The sequence below is a fragment of the Tamandua tetradactyla genome, chromosome 1 (genome assembly GCF_023851605.1).
Source record: "Tamandua tetradactyla isolate mTamTet1 chromosome 1, mTamTet1.pri, whole genome shotgun sequence".
Classification (NCBI taxonomy): Eukaryota; Metazoa; Chordata; class Mammalia; order Pilosa; family Myrmecophagidae; genus Tamandua; species Tamandua tetradactyla.
The window spans coordinates 191,131,960-191,151,446 of record NC_135327.1 but is presented as its reverse complement, the minus strand read 5'-3'; the positions used below and the strand labels follow the sequence as shown (position 1 = coordinate 191,151,446).

The following is a 19,487-nucleotide window of genomic DNA, read 5'->3' as shown; positions in this document are numbered from 1 at the left end:
TTAAATGATAAAAATAAGACTATTAGGTGGAGTTAAAATACAAGATAGATTTAAAATATTTATTATCAATAGTATATGCTCCAGCTATTCAACATCATATACATACTCTTTTTGCCTTAGATTCTCTACACTTACACAATTTGTTTATTAAAACTCTTCTTGCTTCACCAAATTAATGTCTCTCCCTAGAGTTTGTTTCCTCTAGAATCTTTTCCTGCCCTGACTTCCAGAAGCTGAGTTAGGCAATTGCCCTATGGCCTCCTAGTGTATTCTCTTCCCTACTACTTACCACAATGTATTTTATTTGATGGCATAATTTATCCTTCTCACCTACTGAAAGGTCCTCAATGCTAGGGACCAGTGCCTTAGACACGAATGTGGCTCAGTGTGCAACACAGTATCTTATAGACAGTTCAACAGATATTTGCTAGAATTAATAAGTGAATGAATAATTTACTATTTAAGTCGGAGGAGGGCTTGGTTCTCTAGGCACCAGGGACTGGACAGGGAAATGGAAGCCCAAACGGGAGTGAAAAGCTCCCAGGCTGGTCCACATGGGATACATGGCCCACATCTCTAGTCTACTGGCCACTAGAAACTAGAAGCACTGGGTGTGGGAGGTGGATACAGCCAGATGTACCCATAGAGGTGATGGCCACCTCAAGACAATTAAAAGTGTGATCAGGACCATTTAAACCAGAGCCACCCTATGGCTTTGTGGCAGATAAGACTTATGAAATCAGGGTCTCCGAACATAAAATGGGTGTAATTAAAGAATTATTATTATTATTACTACGGTTATTATTATCATCATCATAATCATTATTCACCTTAATCAATCTTTGGGCTGGTGCACCTTTGAGGAACACCTATTAAACTTCTACATTGAACTATAACAAAAGTCCTTACCCTACCTAAGAGGCCTGGCCTTATTTACATAATAAAATGAGTAATGCATTTTACCTTGTTAAAAAGGTATCAAAATTAGTGGAAACATTATTGGGAGAAAAGCTATGATGGGTAGAATCACTAAATAAAAGACAATCGTTTAGGTTTACTCCCCGCAACTGAAATAGTTTTATGTCGAGCAGTTTTAAATCTTAGCATTTTAATGCTGTGGAGTGACTCAGAAACACTAATTTTTATACTCTTACATCACTGGGTCTTATTCCAGTTAACAGGCAGTTGTGATATAATCAGCTCATATAACTAAAATGGGTGCTATGACTAATCCATATCCCTTCCCTTTCTCTTCTTCTTTCCCTCGTGTTAAGTTCAATGGGCCACAGTAATCATTACTCTATTAACAACTTCTACATACGCATCGATGAGCTCTATTGGAATGTCTGTCTTTCTGGTGATCCGTGTGGAAGGACCCATCTATGATTGATTTTGTCATTCTTACATACCTCAGGGGAACTGTGGAAGAACACTTTGAACTGAAGTTTCCGTGCTGGCCAGATTTGTTAGTGTTGATTCATATTCTTGCACTGAACATTAATGAGCTCTAAAACAACGACTTGAAAGAAGTGTTTTTATTTAGTGAAATTTCACATAACACCCACCACTAAAAATCGGTCTACTTCAACCCGAGGCTTTGTAATGATTCAGTAAGCCTTCAGGCCACATAATGAGTAAGCTCTCCTGCCTTAGTCTACTGAATAGAAATTATGTTCTGAATCCTTTGCTTGAGGTGTTCTTAAAGTATTCTCCTGGGTATGCTGGAGTGTGTGTGTGTATGATCTACATTTTTTTTTTTTTTTTGGTATGTTGTATGGTGGGGTCACAATTTTTCCATGTGAGTATCCCGTTATTACAGTACCATTTGTTGAATTTCTGCTTGTATGTTTTGCTTGTTTGTTTGTTTGCTTTTTTGGTGGGGGATAGGCACCGACCAGAAATCAAACCTGGGCGTCTGGCATGGCAGGCAAGAATTCTACCCCTTAACTACCCTTGCACCCCTGTATAATATACTTTCTTTTTGTATGGTGGGGGTCACATTTCATTATTTTTCCATGTGAGTATCCCATTATTGCTGCACCATTTGCTGAATTTTTGTTTGTTTTGTTGTTTTTTTCTGTTTTTTTTTTTTTTTTAGGAAGTACATGGACCAAGAATTGATCCCAGGTCTCCCGCATGGCAGGCAGGAATTCTCCCAAGGAACTACCCCTGCACTCCCTACAAAATACTTTCATAACAGAGAAACAAATATATTTTATTCATATATAAAACCAGAAGGAGCTTTATCATCAGCACCTAAAGGTGCTTTATCATCAGCATATAAATCAGAAGGAGCTTTATCATCAGAAGGTGCTTTATGAACCAGAAGGTGCTTTAACATCAGCATGACGTGTTAAAGACGTCAGGTTAAAAACATTTTCTTTCAAATGAAGTTGACAAAATGGCGCCACAGATTTCCACCCAATGACACTCACAGTAGGAGCAGCCATAGACCTCCATTCTCAGCCCAATGCGGCCCTCGCCGCTCCAGTCCAGAGGCACGAAGCGCACGTAGCGGGCCACAACCGGATGCTGCAAGTCGTGCCGCACCACGCTGTCCGAGTTGATGTTTCCAGGGAATGCCTGGAAGAAGAAACGGGATTAAAAAAAAAAAATCACTATAGTAACAACCATATTCCCTGTGTGTTGAAATAAGCTCAAATTTTCATATTCAGTGGCAGGGTTTTATATTCTTTGCGCCCTAGAAAATTTGGTACAGCTTCGACATTCCCTTTATTTGAAAACAAGTCCAGTTATCAATGGGAAATGGGCCAACGGTTTCTATGGGTCTTTTGAGATGAATAATTATACTCACTTGTTAAAAGAATGACACTACACGGCACCCACTGTGACATTCAGTAAGCGTTTAAATTATGATTCCAACACTTTGCATTTAAATTACACAATAAATGTTTTTTTGTAGAAGCCAGACATGCTTCTCTTTTCAAACATTTCCCCCATTTACCTGACCCTGTCACCTTTAGAAATCTGGAGACTTTTTCAACATCAATTAGATTAGAAAAAAGGACTATTTGAACATATGCACAGGCAAGAGTGTTCCGCCTTTTAGTGGAATATATGCATTTCTACTTTGTACAGTGGGTCAGAAACATTTTAATTCCTATTTTTTTCTTATTATTAGAAGGTTGTCAAAAGCGTAATTTCCTCATGAATCTCATTTGATGTTAAACGTTCACATTGCCTAGTTTATTGGTGGAGAGGAAGGAGGAGTACAGAACAAATGGATAATTTGGGGGGCATAGATATTCTTTTGACGAACGTTTATAAACATCTGTTGCATAATACGTATAGAGCAAGATAATATGGGGGATGCAAAGATGTGTGGTGCCATAAACTGTACCCTCAAAAGCACTGCAGTCAAATATTAGGGACCATTCATTATAAAATTATAATCCAAGGGTGAATTAATGAAAGAGACCATCATATTTTAGAGAACATGCCAAATAAGTGAGAAATACATGCTTGAGCTAATTTAAACATCAGGTGCTTTAATTTCACACAAGTATTCTAGCTATCTCCATATTACTTGAATTGTAAAGCCAGATTCTGCAAGAGATCTTCTTTTATAACTTTTTTAAAATCCCGTTTAAACACAGAAATAAAAATTAGAAGAGAACACAATATTTTTAAGCATAAAAAGTTGAAACATAGGCACTATATTAGATTGCTAGTGTTATAATCTTAACCTGAAGAATCTGCTTTTATAAAAAAACAGAAGTAATGGGAGATGACTCCCAAGGATGAGTCCGGCTCTGGCACCATGGAATCAACAATTCCATCCTGGCCAAAAGGGGGAAAAGAAGTACAACTAATAAAGTATCAGTGACTAGAGAGTTCAAACTGAGTCGAGAGGCTACTCTGGAGGTTACTTTTACACAAGCTTCAGTTAGATATTGCTACCTATCATAACTTGCCAAACTCCAACCAAAACCATTCCAGCCAATCTTAAAAGACACCTAGGGCAATATATAAGATTCTACAAAGGTTCCATGAACTAGGGTAACTGTCCAGAAACCTACAAGCTCCAGATGGGTCCTTGGCCCAGATACGTCCCAAAACCTAGAGGTTCCAGGCTCTCCAGAACATCAGCCAGTTCCATCTCCCTATCCCATATTATTGACAGCCCCTTCCAACAAGGGGAAGTTAGAATGGCCATAGCCCAAATACCCCTAAAGAGTGGATAGAAAGATCAAAGGTGATGGAGTTATACAGAGAAGGGAGGGTTTAACAAATGAACATGACTGCTGAATCATTAAATTGATATTTCTTTTGTCTCCAGTATCTTAGAGCAGCTAGAAATAAAAACCTAAAATTGTGGAATTGTAACCCATACCAATCTCTGAAATCTGCTCTACAATTAATTGTTGTGTTGCACTTTGGAATTTACTGCTTTTTTGTATATATGTTATTTTTCACAAAAAAGAAAAAAAAGTCAATTGTGATGATAAAAAAAAATTTATACCTTCTAACCTCCAATATTCTGGAGCAGCTAGAAGGAAAAATCTGAGATGGTGGTATGATAGTCCAAAACAAACTCTGGGATCTGTCCTGTAAATATTTGTTGAAGGGTGATTTGAAAACTATTGCTTTTTTTCTTTCTTTGCTTTGTATATATGATACATTATACAATTTTTTAAAAGTTAAAAAAATGGAAGTATCATCTTTTAAAAATATTTTTTAACAATTTTAAAAGATAAAATAGAGTTAAGAAATAAAGAGTTACTTTAAAAAAGAAAAGACAGTAGCTTTGAGATGGAAGAATCTGGTTTAACTTCACATAAGCATCAAAACAGCAAGTTTGTTTGAAGGTTTAACAATCCCCTTTCATAGTCATACGTCTAGCCTCCAAAATACAAAATGTATAATATAAAATGCAGTAATTATAGGGAGTATATTGAAATATTTCTTCTGGGTTTACACTGTTTTCTATAACCTTTAGATGGCCCCAACCGTCTGCTAAAGGGTAATATTTACTCTATAACATTTGCAATTATTTACTTTGAAAATTTGGGTTTTACTATGTGATGATTCCTGCTGTGTTTTGCTTGGTTTTCATCAGTGAGCTGCATGGTACCACTACATTTTCAAAATAGCCATATTTTTACTCCTTCACAGGACACAATTATTTGAGCAGCTGTGGTTTTTTAAAACATTTAAATAGAGCATCCTCTTTGCATCTTGTTTACATTAGACCAAGGAAAACAGTATAAGGAAGACTTTCTTTCAATATATTTTTCTAGCCAGGTTTTGGCTTTTCAGAGAAGCCACAAGTATTATTATTGTATTATATTAAACCATGGCTGTGTTTAATATCACTATAGCTTTTTTCTGACTTCTAAAGCAACAGCAATGAGAATTCCTAACCAAAAATTACCTGAAATAAAGGCATGATTTCATATAATATTAAATTTATCTTAAATATTACTCAACAAAGCCACCAAGCAATAGCATTACCTGGCATTAAATTATATATTGTATATATTAAATTACATGGACAGTAAGATATATCTTTATCTATCTATCTATCTATCTATCTATCTATCTATCTATCTATCTATCTTTCTTTCTATCTATCTTTAGTGCTATGGTGATGGTATTCACATGTACAATTCATTTAAGCTGACCTTAAGTAAGGGTGATTATTCTCATTTATGTATGTGGGCCTCATCCAATCAGTTGGAGGTCATTTAAAGAATTAGTACTCAAAAATTCAACAACATTCTCATAAGGACTTCCAGCCTACCCTAAGAATTTAGACGTGTCATCCCCCACAATCTTATGAGCTAATTCCTTAATAATAAAATTTTCTATCTCTCTTTCTATTTATCTATCTATATCTATCTGTATATATATAGATAGATAGATAGATAGATAGATAGATATATGCATGTGTGTATACACACACACACACACACACACACACACACACACACACACACATATATATTACTGATCCATCCATTGGTCTATTTCTTTAGAATCTGACTTGATACAATGGGAATGCTACATTTTTCAAATCAGGAAACAAGTTCAGAAATGTTAGATTACTTATTGGAAGCCAAATACCTAATAAGGGGCAAATCAGGAACAAAATAACAAGGCCTTCCCACTCTGACTTTTGTATGAGAATCAGATTTGCAGCTAAGAATAAAGGTTTCTCCATTGAGGAACAACAAATTTTGTTTTTGAGATTCCATATGTGATATAGAATTTAATGCTTGATACTATATAATTTTTTTTATCCTACCACACTGTTAAAACACAGTTGATTTTTGGCTTATTTATTAGATGGTATATTTTATCTGTGTAGTTTTCTTCTTTTTTTTATATTTCCATTAATTTTGACAAAATAGGAAATTTTTCTTACACATTTCACCCCAAAATGCTTCTTTTGTGATCATTAGCATCACAAGCTCCTCTGCAGCTTTAATACAAGTAATCAAAAAGTGTTCACAACCTTGTTGTTAAAAGCCAAAAGAAAGACTGTTCTGCTAGAGTGTCTGTCATTTTAGTGGCAATGACTAAACTGTCACCGGCCTTGAAAGGCGTATTTTTTTTTCACAGAGTTCCTTTTCACATTTGATGCAGTTTTTCACATAGCTGTGAAAATGAAAAAAAAAGTTAAGACATAGAGCTTATTTTTATAATACTTTTAATGTTTGAAAATCCCACATCAAAAAATGAAGATGGATTTGGATCTCTCTTGAATAGAACATATCTTTTAAGTTCAGCATTCATTTAAACAAACATTGCACGATAATATGTGCTTTCTGTAGACATGAAAACATCCACCGAAATTCATCATTGTAAGATTGAAAAAAATCAATTTAAAGCAGCTGGTGAATTACATGTTGCTGCCATTAAATCTCCTTTACTGGTTGTGATTTGTATAAGCTTAAGAGGATAGTTTTTTTTTTCTTTCTACTAATGTACGTTTATATATCTTGCAAGGCATTATGCTTAGTAAAGTTAAGAACAATATAATAAAATGTTAAACTTAAACCTATAGTGCTACTTTTAGAGTTACTGTGCTATCAATTGTGCAAATATATAGCAAAAGAGAGCTGTTTTGTAATTTGTTTTTAACATTATGTGAGTCATTCAGAATGCTAACTTTAGAATAATCTAAGTCACTGAAATTTTAGTAACTCAAAATTTCCCTCGATGTGCACTAAATCTTTCTTTCAACTCAAACCTTTCTTCTGGCTTAAACTGATGATTTTAGAAAGGGGTCAGCAAACTTTTTCTTTCTCTTTTTTTTTTGTGTATAGTATTTGGAAGGGTCATGATTCACTCTTTTTCCCATGTGAATATCCCTAGTTTTTGCAGCACTATTTGTTGAATTTTTGTTGTTGTTTGTTTGTTTTGTAGGTTTCTTTGGAAAGTGTATGGGCCAAGAATTGAAACCGGGTCTCCCACAATGCAGGTGAGAATTCTACCACTCAACCACCCTTGCATCCCCCAGCAAACTTTTTCTGTAAAGGGCCAAATAGTAAATATTTTAGGCTTTGTGGGATGCAAAACTTTATCCCATATTCTTTTTTTGGTTTTTACAACTTTTGAAAATGTGAAAAACTCTCTTAGCTCACAGACTGTAAAAGAACTGACGTAGACTATTGTTTGCCAGCCCTTTCTATAAGAGAATCTTTCAAATCATTATATTGTCTCCTCACTCTACATTTCATTTCAGATAGGATATAAAAGATTAAAATCATTCAAACACTTTCCAGTCACTTTGTATCTAAACACCGGTAAACTTTAGGGAAAAAAAAGCATTTTGCAATCCCTTGAAGCATATTATTTATGATACTGGAGGAAAATATACAGGAATCTAGAAGTATACCGTGATACATGAACTGATATTTTACTTCAAATTTGCTAATATGGGACGTGAAGCATAACATATAAAACAATTTGTGAAGAGAACAAATAAATTTAGTTCCCACTAAAAACCTCACTTCGTAAAAGATTTAAAATGAGATCATAAGCTCCCATAGCACATGAATTAGACTCTACATCTTAGCCTAGAAGTTTTGCTTAAAACTGAAAAATGTGTCCAAAACAATTATCTACTCTGTAACTAAACCTTAGGAAGAGCTTTTAGTGTTACTGACAATAGCTGTATATATGGAAAATTATGTGAGGAAAGAAAAAAAATCACACATGTATACTTCCTAAAGTAAGGTATCCTATTTTCTTAACAAATAACATGTCTTTGCTGGAATAAAAACACGTATTGATTATTCTTTAAATTAGTGTCATAAACCTGTAATGACTATAATCACTTTTCTTTAAGCAAAATTTTCTTACCTGGGTTTTGGATTTTATTTTTCCCATGATAACAATTCATACAAAAGGTAGGAATAGATTTTCCATTTTCCAGCCTCGATATAAGTTTCCATGCTTTGTTATAGCTTTGCTATAACATACTCGCTGCTGAGCCAGTATGAAAAGAAGTACCCTCATACAGTACTGCATCTGTTATACTCCCAGCCTGCCCCTTTCAGCTGGAACCGCTTGCTCATCATCTTTATCTGGGTGTGCAAACACATCCTGCATGCAGGACTCAATTTAGATGATGCTTCCTGAAGGAGAAATCAACCCTGACCCCAATACTCAGTTGTTCTGAAAGGGTGTTTTTATAGCATCCTATACTTTTCATTCCCTTCACTCAATTGTAATTATTGAATTGTGTTTTTGATTATCTGACTATTGATTGTCTCAGAAATTTGTGAGTCCCAGCTTTCAAGGCCATGTTCATGCTTCTTTGATCCACCACTGCATATGAGACCCCAGGAACAGTGTTTAGAATATGATAGGTGTTTAATCAGATCCTGATTGAATGGATGAATGAATGAATGAACATGTACATTCCCCAACTCATATTTCTGTACATTTCAGAGGCTCTAGTTATGTCTGGATGTACTAAAAAGTAGTTCAATAGCCATCTGTAGCTTATAAAAGATATTTTTGAGAATAGCCCAAGGGAAAAAAGAATATGCTTATCTGATTCAAGGATACTCTAAGATAATGAATAAAGTGTTCCCAGAGGTATGATTACAATATCATTATATGTATGAAGTGGCTAGGAGTTGCAGGGATCTTGAGAGAAAAGGGTAAAGGGCATGCAAAAGTGCGCATAGAAATGTTAGGAGACTTGAGAACTGCCCGCCCTCTCCCTCTGGAATCTAGGGTGTCCACATGGGTAATTTACTTGAACTCTTCTAGTAGCATAATCTTTAGGTATTGCAAAATCATGACAAATATGTTGTAAGAAAAATGTCAAACTATTCCATTTTTATATGAGCAGCAATACTCTCTGTATATACTTCTGCTTTTGACCCAATTAAATATACTTTATCGCTTTCATTTTGTCAAAGTTATAAAAGGATTTAAGAATAATTTTCCTAGAAATAGCATTAACTAAGCAATTAATTAAGAACAGATATGTTTATAATCATAATTTGATTTAGAAAAACAATAGAGTTATAATCTGCACAATCTAGTTCTTTATCTCTTCCTTTAGTTCTCATGGGCATGACATGATATTGGTGTACCATAGAAGTGTGTTCTTTGTCCTCTCTCGTCTTCCCAATTGCTAATAAATAACTAAATAAATAAATTAATTTTGATGACTGCCTCCTTTAGGTTTATTCTTACCTATTCTAGTCTCTGGCACATGGACCTTACATCATCTCCAGTCCTGTCCATCATTCCTCCTTTTCTTCCTTCTTTCCTCCCTGCCTCTCTCCATTCTTCCCTCTCTCAATCTTTCCTTCTTCCTTCCCTTTGCACATTATTTTCCTTTGTAACCTCCCCTCAACTTTTTCTTCATCTTGTATATGAAGCCATAAAGAAAGGGTGAAAATTAATAGAAAGACAATTTTGTTGGGGGGATTTAAATTCCCTGTTAGGCAATCATGACGTTTTTTTTTCTCCTTGCCTTTTATTTATTTCAAACCTTGAAATAAATACATAGACAAAGTAAGAAAGACAATTATGATTACCCAACATAATTCAAATGTTATAAACTTTGACAATGTTAAAGTAAAACATTACAGGCAGAGGTTATGTTGGATGTGAGCATATGGGAGGAAGGAGATGGTGAACAGAATTCCCATCTTCAAAGCAAGGAGACAAAAGACATTGCCAAAGATTGGACAGCAAAATGACTTGCATATTTATTACTACAAATAGCACAATTAGCCAATAAAGAATTCACAACATTTGATATAGCTTTTCAGAACAGACCAGGTTGTAAGTGAAAATGCTTACCAGATTCATTTTTGGAGTAGGTTAGTAATACGATATTTTAAATTTTGTGAACAAAACTGTAATGCAGTCTATTTTATTTTTAGCATTGTGTTAATTGAAATAGCACATCACAATAAAAATAAAATTGGTTTAAAAGTATGAATAGATACCTTTAAATTGTAATTTTTTTTAAAGTTTAATAAAACAGAAAAACTTACTTTGTTATTTTATTAAATTGCCATTTTTTAGAACTCCAAGGCCATGTAAAACTAGAATAAAACAGCCAGAATCAACTGGAGAAGAGCCAAACTTCAGGAATATATATATATATATATATATATATATATATATATATATATATATATATATATATATATTTATATATGCATATATATATATATGCATGTAAGCATTCTTCAGTGAGTTTGTTGAATAAGCTCTACATATTCAGGTAGGTTTTAAAGCGCATTCAATAATCTTTAAATCCAAAAAGCATCAGAATTTTTGCATTTGTTTAAATGCCTGAGCAAATGTCTACAAAGTATTTTCTTTTGTTGTTTCTTTGCAATTCACTTTAAGACAGGTAAGGGGATTTTTACAGAGTTAAACTACTATGGAAGTAGTATACACAGCAGTGTCAGTCATTTCACATGGATGTAAAGGCACATGTGCATATCCAGCTTCAGTGATATATTGTACTATGTGTAAAATATGATCTGCAGGCCATTTCAGTGTCAGATTGACAAGCAATCTTTTAGTGGACCAAACAAACAGGATAAATATTAAACTTATTTTTCAAGAACCTAAATTTGTATAAAATATTTAGAAAGGTCTTCATATGTATAAATGGTCTTAGCTTGTTATCAGCCAACAGATTCTTTTTCTAATGCGCTTTTTTAAACCAAAGACAAATAGGAACAGCAAGTTTGATATTTTTGAAAGACAATTTTGTGGGGGGATTTAAATTCCCTGTTAGGCAATCATGACATTTTTTTCCTTGCCTTTTATTTATAACTAAGCACCCTTTCACTTTGGTTAGCAATTGTTAAGAAAATGTCCTAGAACGTTGATTTCAGATAGCATTGTCCAGAGGTTTCAACAAAATCAAAATTAAAATAAAACACAAAGCAAAAAAAAAAAACAGGCCATGTTTGAAGAAAAGCACATTAGCTAAATTCTAATTAACCAATCAAGAAGTCAGTAGTCAGTAAGTAATTTCTACGTTGATAAATGAACAAACTGATATAAATGCACAGGGAAATTAGAACAGGGATTGGGGAGTTATTGAGAAGAGGATTATTGTCTTATAAATAAAAATATTTTAACATTAATGTTTAAACATTTAATATTTAATATTAAATGAAAACTATCCGTACACTACATTGATACAAATATTAAAAGCATCAATTCCTGGCCTATGCACTTCCCAAAACAAAAAAACAAACAAACAAACAAAAATTCAACAAAATGATGCTGCAATAAGGGGATACTCACATGGAAAAAGAATGAAATGTGACCCCCCCCCCGCCATACAGCTTACATACACACAATATTAAATGAAACAACAACAATGAAAAAAATCACTTGAGATTTTATCTAAAACTTTGGCTTTAAGATTTCTGGCATACCACAAAGATGGAGACATAATCAGTTGCAAGATTCGTTATGTCTGTAAATATAAAATCTAGCTTGTTACTTGAAGAAGCATAACATTTCTGGTACTAAGCCCAGAAAGAAATTTCTCAAGTGGATCCTCACATAAAATAAACTATTCTACACAACGAACAAAGTCCTCACCAACATTTGTGTAAAAATACAGCAACAAGCCTCCTAGGGAGCATCTAAGAGCTCTCTTCAGTGTCATCCCACAGAAAAGTGCCCAAATGCAACTCAGTAAACACAATTTACAATGGGAACCAAAATTTCCAATGCAGATATTCGGCTCTCTGGTGACTGACTTAACCAAGAGAAATTTCAGAGTATCTCGAAAAATAGACGGCCATCATTGCCTTCAGGTTATCCTCCAGAAACACTGCTTTTCCTAAGTTTTTGGTAAGTACTAAGCAGCAGTGGATTTGGGAATATGCTCTTTGCCAAGTACCTAGAATACATCTCTTTTGAAACGTGGAGCCAAACGCTTTCATACACACAATATCAACAAAACTACTGAATTTTATTTAGGGTGTGGATCAATAATAGCAAAGTAAGTTGTCATCTTTAAATTGTGCCTTTTCAAAATGTGAAAGTCTTGATTTGGCCAGCCTTACACTATGTGATATTAATGCATTCTTTGACTTGAACATTAATAATGATTTTATTCTCTCTCAATTTAATATACTTATGCTTCCTATTTAACTATTCTATAGCAAGATTAATATCCAGTAATATTTCCTTGAGGTACGCAGAGAGAGTTAAAATAACTGATTCTTCCTGAGTCTACAGAAGCCATTTTTCCCCTAGTATATTTGTATCTCATCTTTCATGGGTAAAAAAAGAAAACCTTTTTATATTCTGTTCCTCCATTTCATAACTAGTTCTAATTTTCTATTCCCTTCCATTTGACAACTTCATTAATAAATGGATAGCTCTGCCTTCCTCTCTTCCTCTTTGCTCTCTTAAAGCCCCAGTAATTTGTTTATTTTTGCACTAAAACTCAGAAAGCTGACTGATGATCCAATCAACTTTCTTTGGTGTGGTTATTTGAATTTCCTTCAACATCCCACAGTCAGTCATTCTCTCATCGAATCTCTCTTATTCAAGGACATTTGTAGTTTGCACATTTTTCTTTGAGTCTCTGATCACCTCTTGATTGCCTTCAATGGATTTTTTTTTATTTTTCTATGGGTTACTAAAGATGATGCTTCTCCCCCTACCCTTTCACAAGTAAAATCATTCACTTTCTTGTTTTTAACCATAAGTTCCATGGTGGATATTTTGCTGTCAAGCTTTGCTTTCTCAGCCTCCCGGATTCATTTTCTTTCCTTCTGGAAACCTGGGGAATAGGGGAGGTAACTCCCACAGACTGGATGGCTCAGACTCCTTGCTCTGTGATTCTTGATTGGGTTCCACCTATGCAGTTCAACAACAGATGATCAGCAGCTCTCAGGACCCCTCTATAGCTCTAGCTGTGACCAGTGCTGACAATACTGTTTCTTCCACTTGTTCCTTAAATCCTAGGAGTGGTAATGGTTTCCCACCGTCACTAGTTTAGGAGTTCCTTACCATCTTTTATCGGCTCCTTTATAATTGACCTTACCTCTCTTGTCTCTTCTGTCCAGGTAAACCTTTTGGATATTCCATGTGCTACTAGAGTACTGATACTATTGTGTGCAAACTTACTATTATATTTATAACCTCCCAAAGATTTTTGTTTCCAAATGTCTTTAGAATCTATGGAGTTGGAAATATTTCAATTTAGAATTGCCTGATTTTCCAGTATCCCGCTTTCCCTAAATTATTTGGCTGGATTTATTCTACCTTCACCTATCTTTTCATTAGTGACCCCTAGTTACAGCTCTTTATCGATATTCACTTCCTTTCAATTCCCATATCTATTCCAGGGTTTAAGGCCTCTTCAATTTCATACATAAGATATTGTAATACTTTCCCAGTCTTCCCCCCTGCTTTCCATCTCATTCCTCTGAAATATAAAATATGGTATTGATCACATAAAAATTCCCAACTCAAAAAGTTTAGAAAATCCCTACTTTGTACTAAATAAAATCTTAGTTTTTTACTGGAATTTAAAATCACTAAAGCCTGGTCCAAAGGTTTATTTTGAATTTCCCTTCCTTTGCTTCCCATATTTCCCTCCTTTCCCTCCCTTCCTTGTATCCCTTCCTTCCTTCCCTTCCTCTTTCTTTTTAAATCTATGATTTTGAGGAGAATATCAAACTTAATCTTCTTCTACTTTTACTCACCTTATTTCTCCTATCTGTAATGAAAGTCTGATGTTATCATAACTAAAAATATGTTTCTCCTATTTTTTTTAATATAGCAGAAAATATTCCTCACAAATATTTTTGCAGACTATTTTAAAGTTCAGTTTTGTTTGTGGTACTGAAACCATCTTGCTATTATCATAGAATTCTTAAAGTTATTTGATCTATCAACCAAAAAGGTGTCTCCTATTCTAAATAATTATACTACAATATTATACCAAAATATGAACAAGATTTTATTTGCAAGATATAAACATGCAATTTAAAGATGCATGCTTGAAAATCTGCTTATATCCTCCTTCATTGACTTCCCAAAGTTCTTGAACATGCAGCTCTCCCAAGGTTCTACATGTAGTCTCCCAAGGTTCATGTGTCATCACCCACTTTCTCCTCATTCTCTTATAACTAATCTCCTGTATCACCAGATATTAGTGAACTCCAAGACATGATACTCAATTCTGACTTTAGGTGACCTCTTGGAGAAGAGAAGAATTGTTACATTTTCATGATCACACACTGATAATTGTATTCTTTTTCTTTTTTTCACATGGGCAGTCACCGGGAATCGAACCCAGGTCCTCTGGCATGGCAGGCAAGCATTCTTGCCTGCTGAGCCACCGTGGCCCGCCCGATAATTGTATTCTTAATCAGCACACTAGTTCTGTATATCATTACACTAATATTAACAACTAAACTTGCCCTTCTTATGTAAACACCTTTTCTGATCTGAGACAGCAGTCTCATTTTTGTTCTTTATCAGAGAAGTGTGGGTTTACAGAACAGTTATGCATATAATACAAGATTCCCATATACCACCCTATTACTAATACCTTATATTAGCACTGTGCATTTGTTACAATTGATGAGAGTACATTTTTATGATTGTATTATTAATTACAGTCTATAGTTTAACTTAGGGTTTACTGTTTGCGTAGTTTACGTCCATGGATTTTTTTAAAAAATGTATTCTGTTACCATATATGGAATCTAACATTTCCCCTTCTAATCACATGCGGACATATATTTCGGGGCTGTTAATTACGTTCACAATGTTGTGCTACCATCAGCACTATCCATTACCAAAGCATTTCCATCTGCAATCTCATTTGCTTCTGGAATTACTCCTATTTTCCTAGCTCTTTGACTTCTTCCCTTTAATCTTTCTTTTTGATGTGGGGAGTTCTCATAATAATCTAAGTACTGGAGATTATTTCCCATTGTCCATACTTTCTGGCCCTAAATTGGATGTTGAACTCTAGGCCAGAAGTCCAAATGCCTATTAGACATCTTTATTTGAATGGCTGTAAAATGTATTTAATCAGAAGAAAAAATAAAAATAAAAAGGCTTTGCTTTTCCACCACCAACACTTGCTCCATTTCCTGTTTTTCTTTACTATTTGCTGACACTGCCATCCTCTTAGTCCTCCAAGCCATAACCTTAAGTCACATCCATGGCTCTTCCTCCACCTCACCTGCAACCAGAAGGTCCTGCCTCTGCATCAGTTATTCACCCTTAGCTGCCATTGCCCTGTTTGAAATTCTCATGCTCCCCTCACAGCTCTCTGAATGGTCTCTCTGCTCTCAGTCTCTTTCTTCCTCAGTTCATTTTATAGACTACCAGAGAAGTAGTTTTCTAAATTAAAATCTCATTTTGTAACAAACTAATTACTTAAGCCAAAAGTATAGACACACGTTGCCTTTGTTCACATGTTGCCAACTCAATACATTGAAAAGAATAATTCACGCAATTACCACCCTTTGTTTTGTTTATAGGATGCTAAATGATTCACTTAAATTCTTTTCAGCAAATTAACAGAATTGACTGAACTGAACAAATATGTTTGTTACGTTGGTGTCATGCATATTCAATTCTAGAATTTTTTGTAGCTAGAACTTGAGACAAGTAGCTGGTTACGGCTCCTGATTTACAGAAAACCTATCCTGTGGCTTCCATCTTTAATGCTCTCTTTCATAATGAAAGATTATCCATTTTTTGCATGTAATGTGAAGTGTTTCTAAAGCTATGCTACATTCCCCTATACCTATGAAAATCTTACTTGCTTTCTATTTGAATAGAATAATTTAGAACTTCACATAGATGATCACCACTTTAAATTCTGAACACATTGTCCTCTATTCAAGGGGAGGGAGTATAGAGAATATAGGGCACACTGCAGATAAATAGGTTCTCTGATTTTAAAGCTGTTGTAGCAAAATGTTATCCAGAGCAAGTTTCTTCTCCCTGGAGCAGTCAGGTGTGGAGATACATCTATCTATTTGATAGATAAACAATGCGCTTTGTTAGCCCAGAGGTTCTGGGGAATTAAAAAAACAAAACAAAACTGGAGACTGATTTTGAATCTGCCCTTTTGAATAAGTGCCAGTAAACAAGCTTTAATAGCTATTAGGTTACTTTGAGAATAAGATGGTGCTATTCAGCTCTTTTTTTTAATTCAACTTGTCTTTGGGAAATCTCCTATGGAACTATCTAGGGGAAAGGTAATTAGCATGATGGTATCCTGGGAAGAAATAAAAAGAAATGGAAATAAAACCTCTGATGGGAAGAAGGCATTATAAGAATAAACCAAATATCATTTGAAACCATATATTAATTTACATATTTAACTAAGATTGTAATTATGAAGGAGTTATTTGCTTATTGAATCATATTAACACACATCTATGATGTCTTATAACTCTTTATCAAGAGACTAGATCCATGGAGCAAGTATGTGCTATTTGTGAGGTGCTTTTCAGAGTTATTCAGATTCAATAATATTTTGCTACTGCAATAATGCAAACATAAAATCAGAGAATGGGCTCCAGTCACCTTATTTATATAGTTTTTATATTAGTATTCTACTGCCATCTATTTCAACTCAAGAATGATCTATTTACCTGAATTTTGTATAAAAACCTATGCATTATAATGCTTTAATATATAGCTTAGGATACTATCTTCAATTATATATTCATCCAGAATCTCTAAGCAATGTAAATATATTACGGCTTTCTAGTCAGTAAAACTTGACTGTGTCAAAGAAGTATATGTGTTGAGTTATTTGCGATATATATCCATGTAATATATACAGACACAAATGGAATAAGAGATAGAGACTTCAATCACATGGCAGTCTGCAAGTTTGGATTTTTTTTTTTTTTGCCTTTTAAAGTTGTTTTTTTAAGTTTGAATTAAGTTTAGACTCACATAGTAGTTGTAGAAATAGTATAGCAAGTTCTTGGGTACCCTTCTCCATGCCTCCTCCAGTACTAACATCTTACATAATCACAGTACAATTTTCAGAGCCAGGAAATTGATATTGACATAATATTATTGACTAAACTACAGACACTATTCAGATTTAACTAGTTTTGCCATGCACTCTTTTTTGGGGGGGAGAGGGTATAGTTCTATGAAATTTTATCATCTGTATAAGTGTAACTACCAATATAACTATGGTACAGAGCAGTTCCATTACACAAAAGCAACCATCTCTTCAACTTTATACTTAGCAATACAAATTAGTATTACGTGCTTATTAAACATATATTTTTTCTTTCATTTCTGCACTTAGCTCTTATTATAGAGAACAATTGTGTTATTTCTTATCCACTGCTGGGATACCTTATGATTGCCATTGGTTTACTGGATATTAAGTGTTAATATTAAGCATATAAAGAAAACAAATTAGGCAGTATCTAAATATCATGCTTAAGTTCTAAATGAGACAAATGAACTCAACCGAACTTAAATTGGGCCCAGGATAGGCAATTAGGGGAAATGAAGAGAACACAACCGTAACTTATCTTCAGCTCAGCCCATGGACTGCATATGCAAATTAAGAAACCAATGTGGGAAAAAAAAGTGAGAGTGATTTTTGTTTTTTTCATTTTCTTGTGGAACCCAGACAGCTTTGGGATCAAAGTGATAGGTTACTTCTCTTGTAATGACTAGCGGGGCCTCAGAAGGCAACTGGCACAGAAGATGACACCCAAGAAGGGCAGATGCCTGGAATCCTGGTAGATAACCAGCAGCCACAGCAGAAGAGTGGCAGCACCAAGCCAAAGCCTACTTAGCAATGAGCGATGCTCTGGAATCATGAACAGACCAAGATTCTGAATAGCATGTGCTATGGTCACCTCTGAATATACAAGGATCAAGTGCAGATCTGAAGCAGACAACACTTTCATCTCATATGTCCCTCTGTCTCAAATGTGACCTAGAATATAGGCTCTGTGAGGGTGGGGATTTTGCATGCTTTGTTCACTGTAACATGTTCAGTGCCTAGAATAGTGCCTATTCTGTAGATGATGCTCAAAAAAGAAATGCTAAATGAATACATGAATGAAGGATTGAGGCTCTTTAGCTATAAACTATTTTTCATCTAAAAAACAACAGTGCAAATAAAGACAAACATTTAGATGTCTTTTTCCAAACTTCACGTCCTTGCCCCCTCATCAATTCCTTGTATAATATGTTTTCCAGAACACCACAATACTGACAAATTTAAAATACAATGGGGCTGTTAATTTCCCTTAGTATGGATACTCTATATCTAATCATTCATCTTAAGGTCAAAATATTATAAGTTGCACATCTCAGTTTGCATGTGAACATATTAGAGCTCACACTGAATTGACGCCAAGAAAAACCTCATGGCTTTTCCAACTAAATACATTTTCAATACATTTCTCTCCCTCCTCTTAATTTATTTTCAAAACTTAAATTAAGATATTTATACTTATATTTACTAAACTCAATCTTGTTATATTTTGCCTCTTTTTTTTAATGATTTTCAATTATTTTCTCAGCCATACAATAGTTATTCTCCTGAGCTTTACATCTTGCAAATTTGGTAACTATGTTATCAAATGTAGAAGAATTTTTGACCTGCACAGGCCAAGGAAAGAACCTTCCAGCACTTCCCTATAGACACCCACCCAGGTGTTATGGCCGAATTAATGAATACATTTTACTATATCTGTGCAATTTCATTTTCTCTTCATATTTTCTATCTCTCTGGATTTGAGATGAACATTTTCTAAATCTCCTTTTTCTTACATGGAAGATTCTGTATTCATTTGCCTGTTTCGGCTACCCCCTCTAGATCTTCAGGAGTACTACTATTTCTCTGTTGCAGTTTGTTGACCAGATGGCAAACAGTATCCCGTAAAAACTCCGTCTTTTACACAGCAGGACAGCTTCCCATACCATTTTCTTCATCTGGTTTCCCTGTGAGAGCACAGTGAGTCACTGCCTGCCAGGAACAA

The 19,487-nt window shown here is 34.6% G+C and overlaps 1 protein-coding gene across 1 annotated transcript in view; it reads right to left on the bottom strand.

The window, feature by feature from the left end:
• Nucleotides 1-15,434, bottom strand: part of CNTNAP2 (contactin associated protein 2) — a 1,376,829-nt gene extending 1,361,395 nt beyond the window's left edge. The window contains exons 1-2 of the mRNA XM_077159101.1: nt 15,297-15,434; nt 2,436-2,583 (exon numbers count right to left, since the gene is read on the bottom strand). Of these exons, the coding sequence (XP_077015216.1) occupies nt 2,436-2,583; nt 15,297-15,434 (286 nt within the window). The remainder of the gene's footprint in view (nt 1-2,435; nt 2,584-15,296) is intronic.
• Between the last annotated feature and the right edge of the window lie 4,053 nt (nt 15,435-19,487).